Here is a 16,677-nt window from a genome sequence, read left to right on the forward strand (position 1 = left end):
GTCACATTACATCCCTTAAAGGTACTCTGTCTTGCTCCATGTCCTTAATTTATTGTCTGGATTACATTTCTGATCTGTTGATCTCACAGAATGAAATGTGTTACTCCCATCCGAATTCTGTTCTTTATTACCATTTTGCCAATATTCCCCACTAGCATCTTTTATATTTATTCACTGAAGTGCCTCCTTTTGATATAGAGTACAGACAACACACAGCCACCCTAGTGCATGCATCTGGCAGCCAGAGATACCAAAAGCAAAAATAGTCCTTTATTAAACAAAGATCCATGAGCAATTGTGCTTGGTCTGTGCCTACCTCTGCCAATGTCGTTGACCAAGCTTCTGACATAAAAGCCACCGCTACATTCAACATCTGGAATGTTAACAGGAACACAGTAAAATTGCCACCCGAGTACAAAAAAAAAAATCTATTTTACATAGGAATATAAGCAAACAATAGAGTGATTAAAATATTTATAGGTTATATTATAAATTATTCATTCTGCAACATATGTGTGGGTGAGATTGTGAAACTGGTGGAGAGAGGAGAGAAAAGCAAATGGGAGGGGCACCAGTTCAACAATAATTCATCTTATAAATTAACCACCAGCTTCACAATTTCAATAAGTATTTTGGGCCATCTCATTTCAAAAAGATTCCATAGAAAGTCAAAGATCTATCTACTGGTGATAATAAAGGTTATTTTAAAGTGTTAGCAAAACCCCCCAACAACAACTCTCCACTATGAACATCTTAAAATATTGAGTGCATTTTAAAGACTGTGCAGACTACAGACAGTAAAACTAGAGACATTTTAAAATCCACCTCTAAGTTTCTACCACACCCATGACGATTGGCTGAAAGTTATCCAATACATTAAGTGGTCACTGAAATTGCAGAGCACATTGAAATCCAGCTTGTATGTAATGCAAAAGTGCACTAAAGGGGCTGCAAGTGAAAGTCTCCACCACTAATTGCTGACCTTACTACTATGCAACACTTTTTTTTTTTTAAAGCACAAAATGTTTTATAGCGGTTCTTCCAGTCACTCATATAACCACCCCATTGGGTAATACTGCCTTCCATCATACTATGTACAAGGAACAGGATTACTAAAGGTTTGTATTTATTTATAGCATTTTGATTTCATTAAGGCTTTTGATAAGGTTCCACATACTATTTTTCTAGGCAAGTTTGTAAAATGTGGTTTGAATCCTGTTACTTAGGAGGATCTGTAACTGGTTGACAGATCACACCCAAAGAGTGCTTGTGAATGGTTCCTCATCCTCTTGGAGAGCTGTGACAAGTGGAGTGCCTCGAGGATCTGTCCTGGAGCCTGTTTTGTCCAACATCTTTATAAATGATTTGGATAAAGGAATAAAGGGAATGCTTATTAAATTTGCAGATGATACTAAATTGGGAGGGGTTGCAAATACAGTAGAAGACAGGGACAGGATACAGGATGATCTTGACAGGATAAAAAACTACGCTAAAACAAATAAAATAAATTTTAACAGGGATAAACGTAAAATTCTGTATTTAGGTAGGAAGAATCTAATGCATGGTCACAGGATGGGGGAGACTTATCTTCACAGTTCTACGTGTGAAAAGGATCTAGAGATCTTAGAGGACCATACGCTGAACATGAGTCAGCAGTGTGATGCAGTGGCTAAAAGGGCAAATGCAATTTTGGGCTGTACCAACAGAAATATAGTGTCCAGATCACCTGAAGTATTGCTTTACTCTTCTCTGGTTAGACCTCACCTAGAGTATTGTGTTCAGTTTTGGATCCCACAGTTTAAGAAGGATATAGGCAAGATGGAATGTGTCCAGAGGAGGGCAACAAAGATGGTGAGGGGTCTGGAGACCAAATCCTAAGAGGAAAGGTTGAAGGAGCTGCGTATGTTTAGCCTGAAGAGGAAACAACTACAAGGTGATATGATCACCATCTTCAAGTACTTGAAGGGGGTGTCATATAGACTAAAGGATGGTGCAGAATTGTTTTTAGTTGCCCACGGCCTCATTTGAAATTCAATCAAAAGAATAAACAATAGGAAGAACTTCCTGACAGCTAGAGCAGTTCCTTAGTGGAACAGTCTTCCTCAGGAGTTGGTGGGCTCCTCCTTCCTTGGAGGTTTTTAAGCTAGATGGCTATCTGAAAACAATGCTGATTTTGTGAATTAGGCAGATCATGAGGAGGGCAGGAAGGATTGCATCAGTGTTTAGTTTTTGTGGCCCTTTCTTACACATCTAGGAAAATGCTGATTACCATATGGGGGTCAGTACGCAATTTTTCTCCAGGCCAGTTTGGCAAGGGATCCTGGAGGTTTTTGCCATCTTCTGGGCATGGAGCAAGGGTCACTGGGGATGTTTGTGTGTGAGGAGGTATTTGTGAATTTCCTGCACTATGCAAGGGGTTGGACAAGATGACCATGGAGGCCCCTTCCAACTCTATGATTCTAAAGAAGATCATGGATTTAGCGATTGTGTTCTTACTTGTGAAAGCCAATAAACTAAAAGCCAGCTGGGAAGGACCTTATGTAATCAGGAACAAAAGGGACAATCTCACAGTGCTGGACCAGAGCTGGACTAGGGAAGAAGGCATCAGAACTGTGAGAAAAAGTGGAAAGTAGTTTTGGTGTCAAAGCCAAGTACATGTTTTATTATTATGTTTTTAATCTGTTAGCTGTCTTGGTAGCTTTAATGAAAGGTGGGGTATAAATTCTGTAAATAAAATGTTTTTTCAAAATTGAATTTTGTATAATTTGAAAAAGAGAACACTACATAGTTCAAGTTAATATAACCCACATCCGAATAAACAAGGAGTGAAAGGTATCTGATCAAAGACATTGAACATCTAATATTTTTGACCTTACCAAGTGTGAACAAGGGTGGCTTGAAGTTTTTGAGAGAAAGACTGTATACTATAACTGGCCTGGCAGGCTTTGCTTCCACAGTTTTTCCTTTTGTAATCAGTGTTGACAATCTCTGTCCATCCTTCTTCAGGGCAGAATAACTGATCAGAAATCATGCAAGAAAGTATTAAAAAATTCATGAGAACACAAGCTTGAAATGCCTTAAAAATAATTAATGTACTGTAGGGTCCATTTTACTTCCTCAATTATTTCCAAATACACTAAATGTAATTGAGATCCATGCTGGCCAAAGGAAAAGCATGCTATAGAAACCAGAAGATAAATGTAGAACAGTAATATGACAATTTATAGCTGAATGTGCAGGTTTTGTTGAGAGAAACTATTAGGATAACGAAACTAGAACTATGGTAGAATACTCCCTCACCCCTCATTATGAGGAAGTCAGTGGCTCATGTTGTAGTGTTTGGTGAATTCTTATCATAGCACTGCTAGCTGACTTTACATTCAAGGGGCCCTGATTGGGATAAAAAGTCACAAGATTTGCATACTTTTCCAGCATGCTCAACTTCCATTTGCATTAATTCAGACCTGACAGCTCAAACAAGAAAGGCTTGCTTCCTCTGCTCTCACAATTATAAGGGCAGCATCATGTGCCTAACTCCCAGAATAACCGCTCCACAGCCAGTGTTAAGTTCCAGCCTTCACTTCTACCCTTGTCTGCAAGTCTCTGCTTTCAAAGTTTTTTTTTTCCTTGGGGAGAATTTCATTTTTATACTATGTGTTCATAATAGGCAGAGCCCCATATAACTATGGGAGATGCAGAAGCGCCTTGGCAAGTCACCAGTACAAAGCAAGTGGTTATATCTGTACATAGTACTGATAAATGACATTATGAATGGTATTTGTTATGTATTAGTGCTTTCCCTAGAGTTACTTCTTTGAGAACAAAGAGCCTGTACCTCTTGCCCAATCACACATTAAATATTTTCTTCAACTTTCACTACTTCAAATGTACAACCTAGTAATACTGAAAAGGCCTCCAGATCCTCAACACCACAAGAGCTAACAATGGGACACGGATAGGACATGAAAGTGACTTGTAAGTACACAATAATAAATCCTGGTCTTTATCTATTTTAGCTTCCATACTGCTTTGTTTGGACCTACTGGCATGGGGAATATGTCAGGATCTATAAGCACCTATCCACCACACAGTCATTTGGGATTCCTGCTGTTCCTGTGGAGCAAGACTTTCCCTCCTATTTAGAGGGTTTAAAGTGCAAGGGAAAAAGACAATGTATCTGCTTGGACAGAAATCTTTTATAGCCAGTGAACTCAGCTTCCTTGCCATGATTGAGCAACTGTACTGGAGGCAAGCAAAGGACACGGTAGGCAGTAGGTAGACTGGAGTCTACTGGTGGGCCACTGGCCAATTTTTCTGGAGGACCAATCAGCACCTGCCCACTGCTTAGAAAGAATCTTGCACTAGGTAGACCTTGTTCTGGCCCAGTAAAGCACTTCTTATGTTCTGTCTTGAGCAAAACAGTGTACTCAGCATCACCTAACACAGATATGCCTTCACTGTTTAAGAGATCCCACCTCCTTCCTTGAGGAATGTTACACACCTTGTCAGACTACAGATTCTAGTACACTTACAAAACTGAAGTAATTTCATTCCTGAAGGAAGACACCTACCACGTTCCCCATCTCTTCTTTTAGCTGCACACAGTTCTATAACAGAATAGGCATCCACTGAGAAGGCCTGACATTTGTCCCATTTTTCTGCAAAGCACGTCCTGCTCTATGACTTTTGGAAATAAAATTGTAAATTGGGCTGTGTCCAGCTTTCCTCCAATATGCAATGCCAATAAGACCCTCTACTTTTGGTGTCCATAATCCTCATGAACATTTGGCAGTGCAATTTGATTGTTTTACATATCAAGGTTGAGACTAAATGCCTGAAATAAGTTACCAAACAAAAAGCGCCATTCACATGCTGTTCAGATCAATGGCACTCTCAGTTGTGACTCTTTCAAATTAGCAAACCTTTAAGCCTGCCTCATTTTGCTGCCAGTATTTTACTGTAAAAAGGACACTTTCCACTGCCAGTGAAGTGAGTTTTTGTCACTAGGCTTTTCACAGTTTCATATAGCATTGAAGAAACTTACAGTGGAGGAACTTGCATGATGCTCCCTGTGAACTTCTGCAAAACATTCTCAAGCTCTTCTTTTGTTATCTGATCTGTCAAAAGGCAAAGAGAGTCACACACACACTTCAGTATTGACTATTTATATTTCAGTTGACATACTAAGAGTATTTCACGAACATGGGGGGGTGGAATCCTCTACCCTTTTGGATTGTATATAAACCCCGCCCCACAAAAACCTTTGCCATATACACACTGTGATGAAAATACAACTGAAATATCAAGAGAAAATGCAAATAGAATAGAATGTAGGTGAGCTAATCAGCTGTTGATGCTTACCATCATAAATGTGGGTGCTGCAGCTGGAGATCCATTAGCATAACTTACATAATATTAAATATTTAAGTAATTTGCCAAAATACTATCTGGAAAGCATCTATTAGTGGTAGGGTAGTGTCATCTCTAGCCCATCTCAGGCAGTTCCTAGACCAGTTAGGGGAGGGAGCATCAGAACTGTGTAGATTTCTCTGCCCTCCTTTTCTCTTGTCCTAATTTTTTCTTTAGGTCCAGGAGAAGCATTTCCTCTCATCCAATATATTAAAATAGCACATATTTGCACACTGTTTTGTACTGGGGTAAACATTATCTCACAGTTTGATATTCACAAATCATAAGCACCACCCTATGGATCATGAAAAAGTATGGAAAATCTGTTCGATAATTTAACCAACTTGAGGTATGATAATGATGGGAGAAGGACCTGTAAATCCAAGTATTCTTTTCCTCCTATTTCTCCTCTTCTCCATCCTGTATGAAATCAAATTCCCAAGCTCCCCTGTTAAACAAAATGCATAAGATCTAAACAGAGGAGAATCTGAACATTCTACTTCAAACTAATACTAATGAAATTGTTAAAAGATACTGTAGATAACTGATTAGCATCAAATGCTCTTGCGTACACGACTATATGGATCAAAGAAAGCACTTGATTTTTTAAAAAACAACAAACCCTTGCATTAGAAATTAAATATGTACATTGAGCTGGGAGAGAAATATATAACACACACCAACACTAACCATCCATTTACAGGATATGGTTCCTCAACTGCTTCCAATCCATTGCACATTCATTTCTATTTCATAACTTTTTTGTTGTTGTTCAGTCGCACAGTTGAGTAACTTATGCATTGTTAAAAAACCTTCAACTTTCACATTGTGACATATGCTAATATAGATTTATCTGCACTCTTCCTCAAAACTAGAATGTTTAGTGCAGAAGAGGAAAGCATATTGGAAATATGAGAACATTTTATAAGAACACTTAATAAAGAATGAAATTTGAGAGAGATTAAAGGGAAATTTTCAGGATCAAATGAAAATCTCCCAGTCATCTAGATCCAGATTAAGTTTCTTGTGCATACAACAATTATTTTGAATAGGTAAACCCACCAGCAAAACAAATCTATAAATCCTATCTCTGTAATGTACACTTGTGTATCAAGAGGCTGCCCAAAGAACCAAGCATGACAAGGACAATTTTCTTCTAACTTGACAGGAAGTCTCCCAATGACCCATTTCTAGCTGGTGTTTTGGATTACTTTTTAGACAGTTTCAATGACAGGGTACCCAAATGCTGTGTGCATACAATGCCTAAACAAAAAAAAAAAAGGGATTTAGACAATGTGAAAATTTAGACATACATATTACAATCAAGATGTGGTAAAGATTTGATAACTGTTCTTCAGGTATTAAGCTGAACATTCCTAGTTCTACACTGCCTCTCTCTATTAAATCTCTGATGGATTGTTGCTGAAGAACAAACACACAATGTGACTGCCTTTTTCTTATGCTTTAATCCTTGCTCTTTATTTTTTTGCAGCTCTTGCAGTTCTCTTCGTGAACAGATGGTTCTCATGATACAGATAAGACATTATTCCTTGAAAAGAAAACATTTCATCTCCTCTGTTGTATCGGAAGGAAACAACTTTAATATCTCACTTTATACAAATAGTACATTTGGAATCTTGATGGCAGATGCTGCCACTGTGCCCAGCAGCAGTCTAAATGAAATGTCATTAATGATAATACAGTAACAGTTCATAAATCAGTCAGAGGTGCAAGAGAAGAATGGAATGAAGAAGAGAAAGAGAATGTTAGGTGTTACATAATTTCTTATTTCCCCCCTAAGAATGCTTTCAGAAACTACATGGAAAGAGAACTGCAAGTGTTGCCCTTCTGATATAAGAAGATGATGATGATATTGGATTCATATCCTGCCCTGAATCTCAGAGTTTCAGAGCCATCACAATCTCCTTTACCTTCCCCCACAACAGACACCCTGTGAGGTAGGTGAGGCTAAGAGAACTCTTACAGCAGCTGTCCTTTCATGGACAACTCCTGTGAAAGCTTTGGCTGACCCAAGGCCATTCCAGCAGGTGCAAGTGGAGGAGTGAGGAATCAAACCTCACTCCCAGATAAGAGTCCACTTACTTAATCACTACACCAAACTGGCATAAGATGTAAAACCAGATTTATGCATGGAAATGGCTCAGTGGTAGGTGATCTGCTTGCATGCCAAAAGTCTCAGTTTCAATTATCAGAATCAGGTGAAAAAGAATTTGAGAGTAGGTGATATGAAAGACTTCCACAATAAGACCTGAATTGCAGCCATCCAGAGCAGACAGTACTGTCCTAGACAGACCAATGACTTCATTCTATATAAATCAGATTAATGTATTTATACTTTAACTTATCTCAAACATGAACCAGTTTTTAAACTAGTTCATTTTACAATGCACATACTGGCTGCAGTACTATAGCAGAGGCTATATGTACAGTCTGGCATTTTTGGCTTTAAAAAAACACCTACGAAACTAATTTTCTGTTATAGCAGAGGTTTCCATAGACTACAGCCAACTCAATAGATGTATGTCTATCCCTCTGAAATCTGTTAGTATTTTTAGCTGCTTAACTATATCACTATTATGACTCAAACCTGGTCATAGAAGTAAATCAGCATTTTCACTGTGAACAACAAAACACAATTTAAATAACTCTGACCATAGACAGCTAAACTGAATGTGCAAACATGCTGATAGTCTGAATTAACTGCAAAGAGTCCACTAACCAGGTAAGAACTCTTTTGACATGGGGAAGGCTCAAGATCACACTAACTGTACAAAATTAGAAAAAGACTAAGAAATCCAAAAGAGGTCAAGAAAAGCAACCTTTTGTTAGGACTAAGTATTAATATTAACAAGCGGAGACTTGTAAGGAACTTCTGGGGAGAGTGCATCACATCCCCCCCACCTGCTCAGTTTCCTCTCTCCACTTTTTGAATCATCTTTCCTCTCTTTCTCACCCCCCACCCCGTCTGTCTGTTTCCCCACCTCTTTCTTCCCCCTTTCCTTCTCTGTTAATTTCCCCGCTCTTTATTTCTCACCTGCCCCTTCTCTGACAATTTTCCCCTCCCTTTATCTGTCAACCTACCCCCTCTCTTTTGTTCCCAACCCCTTCTCCATCAATTTTCTCCTACCCTTCTCTGTCAACCTACTCCTGGTGTCTATTTCTGCCGTTCCTGTCCCACACCGTGGCATTGGAGGCCAAGAGCCATGAGGCCCCCAACCTCTGAGGCTTCTATCTCTCCACCACCAACACTGACCTTGAAAGCCAGGAGCCACACAGCTCCTGACCACCAAGCTTCCCCCTCACCCAACAATGGCCATGGAGGTTAAAAGCTGTGTGTTTCCTGATCTCTGAAGCTTACCACCATCACCTCAGAGGTTGAGGGCTGCAGTTTCTGAACTCCAGTGCTTCCCCCCTCCCTGACACTGGCCTTGGAGACCAAGAGCCATGCAACCTCCCCCTCACCCACAATGGCCTGCCAATGCTTCATGCCCCCCTCCCCCACTGACAACACTGACTCCTGACCTCGAGGCATCCTTACACAGACAGAGGAAAATTTTTAAAAATACACTGGGGGTTTAAATTCCCCCCAAAATTAAAAAAAATTGTTGTCTTTTCAAAAGCATTTCAGGTTTTTCTGGAAACTTGGGGAGCCCTCATGTGGCCATATGTTACTACTATATATACAGAGAGTTGTTTTGGTTCAGGAACCTTACTTAAGCAGAATGCATGCTTTAGGTATGATTGTAAGATTCCATGTCTCTTCTCAGAACAATTCTTTATTTTCCATTTAATGTCCCTGACAGGCATTATTCTTTAATGTTTGACAGCTTGCCATTTCAGATCTGTTGGTTAGCCTCAACAACTATTCTATTCCAAATGGAGGTTTTGTATATTCTAAGGGCCACTTCACACATCAATCTCCTGGCCCTGGCAAGGATCCTTGTCTGCTGCTTTTTGTTCCAGTGGCAGCATATATGGGGAGGAAACAACTGGTGCGTGCACAGGGGACTACCTTTATCTTTTTAAGTGACATCATTACAGTGTTCTACAAATTCCCCAAATATGACAAAATAGATATATAGGAATTCCTTGAGCATCACAGTTACAACATAAAGTGATGTCACTCCCCTTCCCCCATTTTTGCTGCCACTGGAGTAAAGAGTTCGCCTGGCAACCTTAACAAGGCACAGTTTCCTATCCCAGGGGTGGCCAACGGTAGCTCTGCAGATGTTTTTTGCCTACAACTCCCATCAGCCCCAGCCAGCATGGCCAATGGCTGGGGCTGATGGGAGTTGTAGGCAAAAAACATCTGCAGAGCTACCGTTGGCCACCCCTGTCCTATACAAAGGTCACTTTCATGCTGGATATTCAGCTTGAATATGTAAACAGCCCTCTGTCAATCTACACAAGGAGCTTCAGCTTTAGTGGGAGTGTAAAAACTTGCCTACCCTGCTGCTCCTCAGTGTAAGTACAAAATAATGTGGCATCTGTTGGTTAGCCTCAACAACTATTCATAACATGAACATTTAACATTCTGACTGTTGCTGCTTTCCATTAAAGAACGCACAGCTGACTTTGTGCCTAAGCATCTTCTCTGGTAACCCTGATAACAAACACAGACAGAAAGATTAGCTAACTGACAGCACTGAAACTGAATCAAAATTGAGCTAGATTTCTGAGCACTAAAGAGAATATGAAGCTGATATAAGCTTTAAGAGCATTAACGATACTGTCTTGAGAGGCAAACCAAGATAGAGACAAAATGTGAAGGGGGTGGGAATGAGGAGAAAAGAAAAATCCACAGAGACCTTCTTTATCACCACAAGGTAACGGAAGATAATTTATTGCTGCTACCTGTTACTGGGTGTTATAAATACAGAGGATTGTATAGCGGTTGCTAGGATACAAGCTATCTATAGCTCTCTTCTTTTAAGTAGTAAAGGAATTAATGGGAATAGTGCTAAGTTGCCCTCCCAATTAGCTGCACATTACTTCTGAAAAAAAAAATAGAAGATATGCATCTTACAGAAGCAAGGCAAGCCACAAAACATTTTAACTATGCAAAGGACTCTTTTCTAGTTTTCAGATAAGCCTGTTTATTTAGTTATGGTCGGAAACTTAGAAAATTATGAGAGGATAGAATCCACAGTGAAAAGGATCACTTAAAGGATAGAGAAAGAACCACGGACATTCCTGTTAGTGTTCTGAATTTCATAATCAGTAAGTGGTATCATCTCCTGCATGTGTGCAGTGAAGGGGAGAAATACACCATTAGTCGCAATATAAAGTCACAGCGGATGATGTCTGCGTATGCTAGTGAGGCAAGAAGCTTCCCACTCCCTTATAATTATCTCTTCACAGCAGCCGTCATTAAAATCCAGGACAGGGATGCCATCTTATGGACTATCCATTTATGCTGTCTCCCTTGATATTTGTTTTTTTAATAATCTGAAGACCAATTATGGGTTTGGTATCCAGGAATTTGGGGGCTTGTATGAATTTGTAAACCAAAGACAAGTACTCCCATTGTCAAGATCAATACAGCTTAACTAGTCAAACTGATGATATAATTTCCTAACTGAGCTAGGAATCTAATCATGACACTATCTTTACTACTTCAGTAAGTTTCAAACAAAGCACAGCAGTCAAATATTTATTTACAAAAAGATTAGATTAGCTTGAGGCTTACGGTAAGGCTTTTCTTCTGTTACTTTCCCTGAAGAATCAAATGTGTCAGTTGCCTTTCCCAGCTGGCCAATGGCTAGATATTTCTATGAGAAAGGAGGGGAAATCATTACTTTAACAGGGAAAAGAACAAAAGAAAAGCTTAATAAAAATACTAGCAATAATTTGAAGTAACACTATTCTGACAAGGACACAGATCCACGTAGCATGAGGATGAACCATGAAATCTAATGTACCTCCTCTTTTTGACTTAGGATACTCAAAAAGAATACTAATTGACTCTTTTTTAAAAGAATGCTAATGTTAGAATGTTTTAATTATTAAAAAATTAACGTGGGAATGTACTCCATCAGCTTCCATGAACCTGTCAAGAAGAAGGAGTGCAAAATGCTGGGGGGGGGGAAATCAGCTTAGAAAGAAAAGAGGATGGCTTCAATCATCCCTGTAAATACTGTCACCCTCTGGGGAGAAAAAAAGGAAACTGTACATTTAACAACACAGACAAGAAAAAGTGGATGAATATTATCTCTAAATTGAAACTGAAAAATAGGTATTTCAATCAATCTGTGCACTGCTTGCAACACATTTTTTTAACTAAGCTGAGTGTTGGAGGTTAGTCATACAAAAAGATTCCACAGAGAGATTTCTTTTCTCGGTTCAGCATAAATAGGGGTGCCTCAATGAGAGAGCATCTGCTTTACATGCAGTAGGGGCCACGTTCAACCCCAGCATCTCCAGTTTTTTTTTAAATATCAGGTAGCAGGTGATGTGAAAGACAGACACTGGAGATCCACTGTCAGCTGGAGCAGACAATAATGACCTTGAGACACAAATGGTCTGACTCAGTATGAGTTCAAAAAATCTAAAACCTATCATGTGCTTCCTCACAAGTCTCTAAGAGACTACACAAACAAGATTTCTTATTTGTTTATTTATAGCTCACCTTTGTCACTTAGGATCAAGGTAGATTATAAAACATTTTTAAAAATCTGAATAGCTAGCATAGGACATCCAGTAAACAACACAACAGGACTAGGATTACAGAATTAGAAAGCAATGCAAACAAAAAGATGCCTAATGCACAATATACTGCAATGCAGAAAATGAATTAAAGACAGAAGACAAAAGAGTAAAAGTTTCTTTAGAGAACAGCATCCTCATATTACTCTGATTTCATTTTCCTTTGTCACTAATTTAAAAAAAATTCCTCACAGCTCTGTTGCATATCACTTGCAGTCCTGGGCTTTTTCTCAGTTTTCCTCCGATCTTTTCTCTGAAATGCCTTGATTGTATTTTTTGCTTGTTTGTAATGCTTGTCCCATTTCTCAGGCTTCAGCCATCTCACAATTTTGTTATACACAGTTGGTACTGCACTTCTTTAAAAAGTTGCAAGCAAGCAATAGATCAAAACAGTGATATACCATGCAACTACTAAATGAACTGGGAATGGCCATTCAGAATGTCTGCGAACACTGGGTTTTTTAAAGTGCACTTTCTAAGGACCTCAACAATAAACATCCAAATCAACATCACTTTAGTCTTGCAGTCAGTCATGATCGTAGCTTCTGTTCATAATTCAAAAAGGGAACAAAGGACTGCACAGCCAATGTAAACAACCAGTCAAACATAGGAAAACAGCTAATGCAACGTACAATTCAAAGGTAGGCTTAGGGCACGATAACTGATTGAGACAGTGCATGTGATAGGTACCCTGTTTCCCTGAAAATAAGACCTACCCAAAAAATAAGCCCTAGCAGGATTTCTATGCATTTGTTAAATATAAGCCCTACCCCGATAATAAGACCTAGTGATGGGCATGGCTATGCAGCGTATCTGCATAGCCATGCCATGCATTTCGGAGCAGAGTGGTAAGGAAGACTGAAATACCTTTTATCTGCTACAATGAACATATGAACATATGAAGCTGCCTTATACTGAATCAGACACTTGGTCCATCGAAGTCAGTATTGTCTTCTCAGACTGGCAGCAGCTCTCCAGGGTCTCAAGCTGAGGGTTTTCACACCTATTTGCCTGGACCCTTTTTTGGAGATGCCAGGGATTGAACCTGGGACCTTCTGCTTCCCAAGCAGATGCTCTACCACTGAGCCACCGTCCCTCTCCGAGCCGTTCGTACTTGCGTGGGTGGCAACCACATCATACTTAATAAAAAATAAGACATCCCCTGAAAATAAGCCCTAGTGTGTCTTCTTGAGAAAAAACAAATATAAGACAGTGTCTTATTTTCGGGGAAACAAGGTACAACACACTCACAGTCAAAGTTCACATAAAAACCAGCAGTGTGGAATGACCATCCCGAACATGCTGTGATTGGAGGTGCCCCACAGGAAAGGAAACACCAATCAATGTTGCTGTCTGGAAGATGCTAATCTATCTTGAGTGGAAATAGCTTGAAAAGACAGGATGTGGGACTGAGAGGGCTGGAACCTGCAATCACAGAGGTAGGCTTACCAGTCCCCAGGTTCAGGCAGGAGATCCTCAAGTTTTGCAGGTTCCTTCCTGCTGCCAGATGGCTGGCAGGGGAAAGCCTCAAGAGCAGGATGTGCCTTTAGATCTCAGGCAGGGTTAGAAGCTTGCAAACTGCTTCTGTCTTGTAAGGGGTGTGTGTGCCTTTAAATCTCAACCTAAATATGCAGGGGGTGGGACTGAGGAGGCAGAGTCATGTGTGTGAAAGAAAAACTCAGAAAGCCCAGTCTCTCTGTTCATTTTGCATTCCTTTCAGAAGCTGTTTGGGATAGCAAAGAGTTAGTAAAAAGGGGGGGGGATAATAAAGAGTTAACTAGAACCTGATTATGGGAAAGCTCCACCCCCTCGACTCCTCTCTCCATAAGTTGTTTGAAATACAGAAGACTGTTACATTCAGCAGCTCCAGTGTATAAATCTATCTATACCATTGCCCCAGGGAGATCACAAAGTGTGGGCATGCAAACTGTTTATTTTGGCTGCTTTGTGAGTGTGTATGTGTTCACTTTAATTTAGCAGCTGTTAGGGAACAAAAAAAAGCAAAAAAGAGGAGGAATAAAGACTGTATTCAGGAGAACTGCACTGCTGTATTTTTATTTATTTGGAATGGGATAGTCTCCTGGCTCTACTCCCGAAGTCCCCAGATATCTCCTCTGGCAACCATACACAAGTGGCAGAAGGAGGCTCATGGAGTAAAAGGACAGGTCCTCTTGTGGATCAAAAACTGGCTGAGTAATAGGAAGCAGAGAGTGAGTATAAATGGGCAGTCTTCGCAGTGGAGGACGGTAAGCAGTGGGGTGCCGCAGGGCTCGGTACTGGGTCCCATCCTCTTTAACTTGTTCATAAATGATTTAGAGTTGGGAGTGAGCAGTGAAGTGGCCAAATTTGCGGATGACACTAAATTGTTCAGGGTGGTGAGAACCAGAGAGGATTGTGAGGAACTCCAAAGGGATCTGTTGAGGCTGGGTGAGTGGGCGTCAACGTGGCAGATGCGGTTCAATGTGGCCAAGTGCAAAGTAATGCACATTGGGGCCACGAATCCCAGCTACAAATACAAGTTGATGGGGTGTGAACTGGCAGAGACAGACCAAGAGAGAGATCTTGGTGTCATGGTAGATAATTCACTGAAAATGTCAAGACAGTGTGCGTTTGCAATAAAAAAGGCCAACGCCATGCTGGGAATTATTAGGAAGGGAATTGAAAACAAATCAGCCAGTATCATAATGCCTCTGTATAAATCGATGGTGCGGTCTCATTTGGAGTACTGTGTGCAGTTCTGGTCGCCGCACCTCAAAAAGGATATTATAGCATTGGAGAAAGTTCAGAAAAGGGCAACTAAAATGATTAAAGGGCTGGAACACCTTCCCTATGAAGAAAGGTTGAAACGCTTAGGGCTCTTTAGCTTGGAGAAACGTCGACTGAGGGGTGACATGATAGAAGTTTACAAGATAATGCATGGGATGGAGAAAGTAGAGAAAGAAGTACTTTTCTCCCTTTCTCACAATACAAGAACTCGTGGGCATTCGATGAAATTGCTGAGCAGACAGGTTAAAACGGATAAAAGGAAGTACTTCTTCACCCAAAGGGTGATTAACATGTGGAATTCACTGCCACAGGAGGTGGTGGCGTCCACAAGCATAGCCACCTTCAAGAAGGGGTTAGATAAAAATATGGAGCAGAGGTCCATCAGTGGCTATTAGCCACTGTGTGTGTGTGTGTGTGTGTGTATATATATATATATATATATATATATATATATATATATATATATATATATATATATATATATATATATATATATATATATATATATATATATATATATATATATATATATATATATATTTGGCCGCTGTGTGACACAGAATGTTGGACTGGATGGGCCATTGGCCTGATCTAACATGGCTTCTCTTATGTTCTTATGTTCTTAACCGGGTTTGATTCCCCACTCCTGCACTTGCAGCAGCTGGAATGGCCTTGGGTCAGCCATAGCTCTGGCAGAGGTCGTCCTTGAAAGGGCAGCTGCTGTGAGAGCTCTCTCAGCCCCACCCACCTCACAGGGTATCTGTTTTTGGGGGGGTGGGATATAGGAGATTGTAAGCCGCTCTGAGTCTCTGATTCAGAGAGAAGGGCGGGGTATAAATCTGCAATTCTTCTTCTTCAGTTGCAATCAAAGAAGAGCTCTAGCCGCCGCCTGGAGGTTGGCAACTCCTGATGGAGCATTGGGAGGCATGGTTTGGTGAGGGAAGAGACCTCATCTAGACAGTCTCTCCTCCAAAGAAGCCATTCCCTCCCCACCCCCCACCCCCAGGAAACAGATCCTTGTAGTCTAGGGATGAGTTATAATCTTGGGAGTTTTTCAGGCCCCACCTGGAGGCTGCCAAGTTGTAATTCTGGGAGATCTCCAGTTTCTCCTCTGTCGGTTGGCAACCCAAACCGGGACACAAAGGCAAGAGGATTTGGGACCCAAACATTCCTAAAGCAGCCCTAGTCCTGCCCCCTTCCCCTCCCGGGCCTCTTGTGCAAGACGGTCACATCTCCCCCTGCCAGCATTTCCCAGATGTCCGACAGATGTTGCCCATTTTTGTTTTTTTTTAAAGAAGACTGCATCCCAGAGCCCTTCTCTGAAGTCAGGTCGGTTTAATCATTTGCAGAAAAGCTGCATGAATCACACCGAGTAATGTCCTGAAAAGTCAAGAGAGGCGGCTCAGGCACCAAAACGCTCCGGGGGGCCAGCGGCTGGTATCCGGCCCTCGCCGGAAGTGCCCAGAGGTGGCATCTGCTGTAAAGGAGATCAGGCAAAAAGAGGCATGCAGCAGATGGAAGGGTATCGCCAGATTCCCTCTCTTGGATTCAGAATAGTGTCTGGCCCGTTGCACTTTAAGTTGCCAACTCCAGTTAAGGAACATCCTGGAGATTTAGGGTCACTGCCTGGGAAGAGTGGCATTTGAGAAGGGGATGTGATGCCATCTTGTCCAGGGGTATCAAACATGCAATTCAGGGGCCGAATCAAAGCCTCTATTTTCTCCATTGGCTGAGGCTCCTCCCTTGGGGAGGAAAGGGAGAAGGAGAGTTTGTTTT

At 40.8% G+C, this 16,677-nt stretch overlaps 1 protein-coding gene across 3 annotated transcripts in view; it reads right to left on the bottom strand.

Moving 5' to 3' along the window:
* Nucleotides 1–16,677, bottom strand: part of TRUB1 (TruB pseudouridine synthase family member 1) — a 73,846-nt gene that overhangs the window by 3,683 nt on the left and 53,486 nt on the right. The window contains exons 4-7 of one of the 3 annotated variants that reach the window (XM_060241564.1): nucleotides 11,120–11,201; nucleotides 5,045–5,117; nucleotides 2,877–3,016; nucleotides 317–373 (exon numbers count right to left, since the gene is read on the bottom strand). In XM_060241564.1, the coding sequence (XP_060097547.1) occupies nucleotides 317–373; nucleotides 2,877–3,016; nucleotides 5,045–5,117; nucleotides 11,120–11,201 (352 nt within the window). The remainder of the gene's footprint in view (nucleotides 1–316; nucleotides 374–2,876; nucleotides 3,017–5,044; nucleotides 5,118–11,119; nucleotides 11,202–16,677) is intronic. The other 2 variants (XM_060241567.1, XM_060241566.1) reach the window with 2 other exon arrangements.

Source organism: Heteronotia binoei, chromosome 6, assembly GCF_032191835.1.
Source record: "Heteronotia binoei isolate CCM8104 ecotype False Entrance Well chromosome 6, APGP_CSIRO_Hbin_v1, whole genome shotgun sequence".
Classification (NCBI taxonomy): Eukaryota; Metazoa; Chordata; class Lepidosauria; order Squamata; family Gekkonidae; genus Heteronotia; species Heteronotia binoei.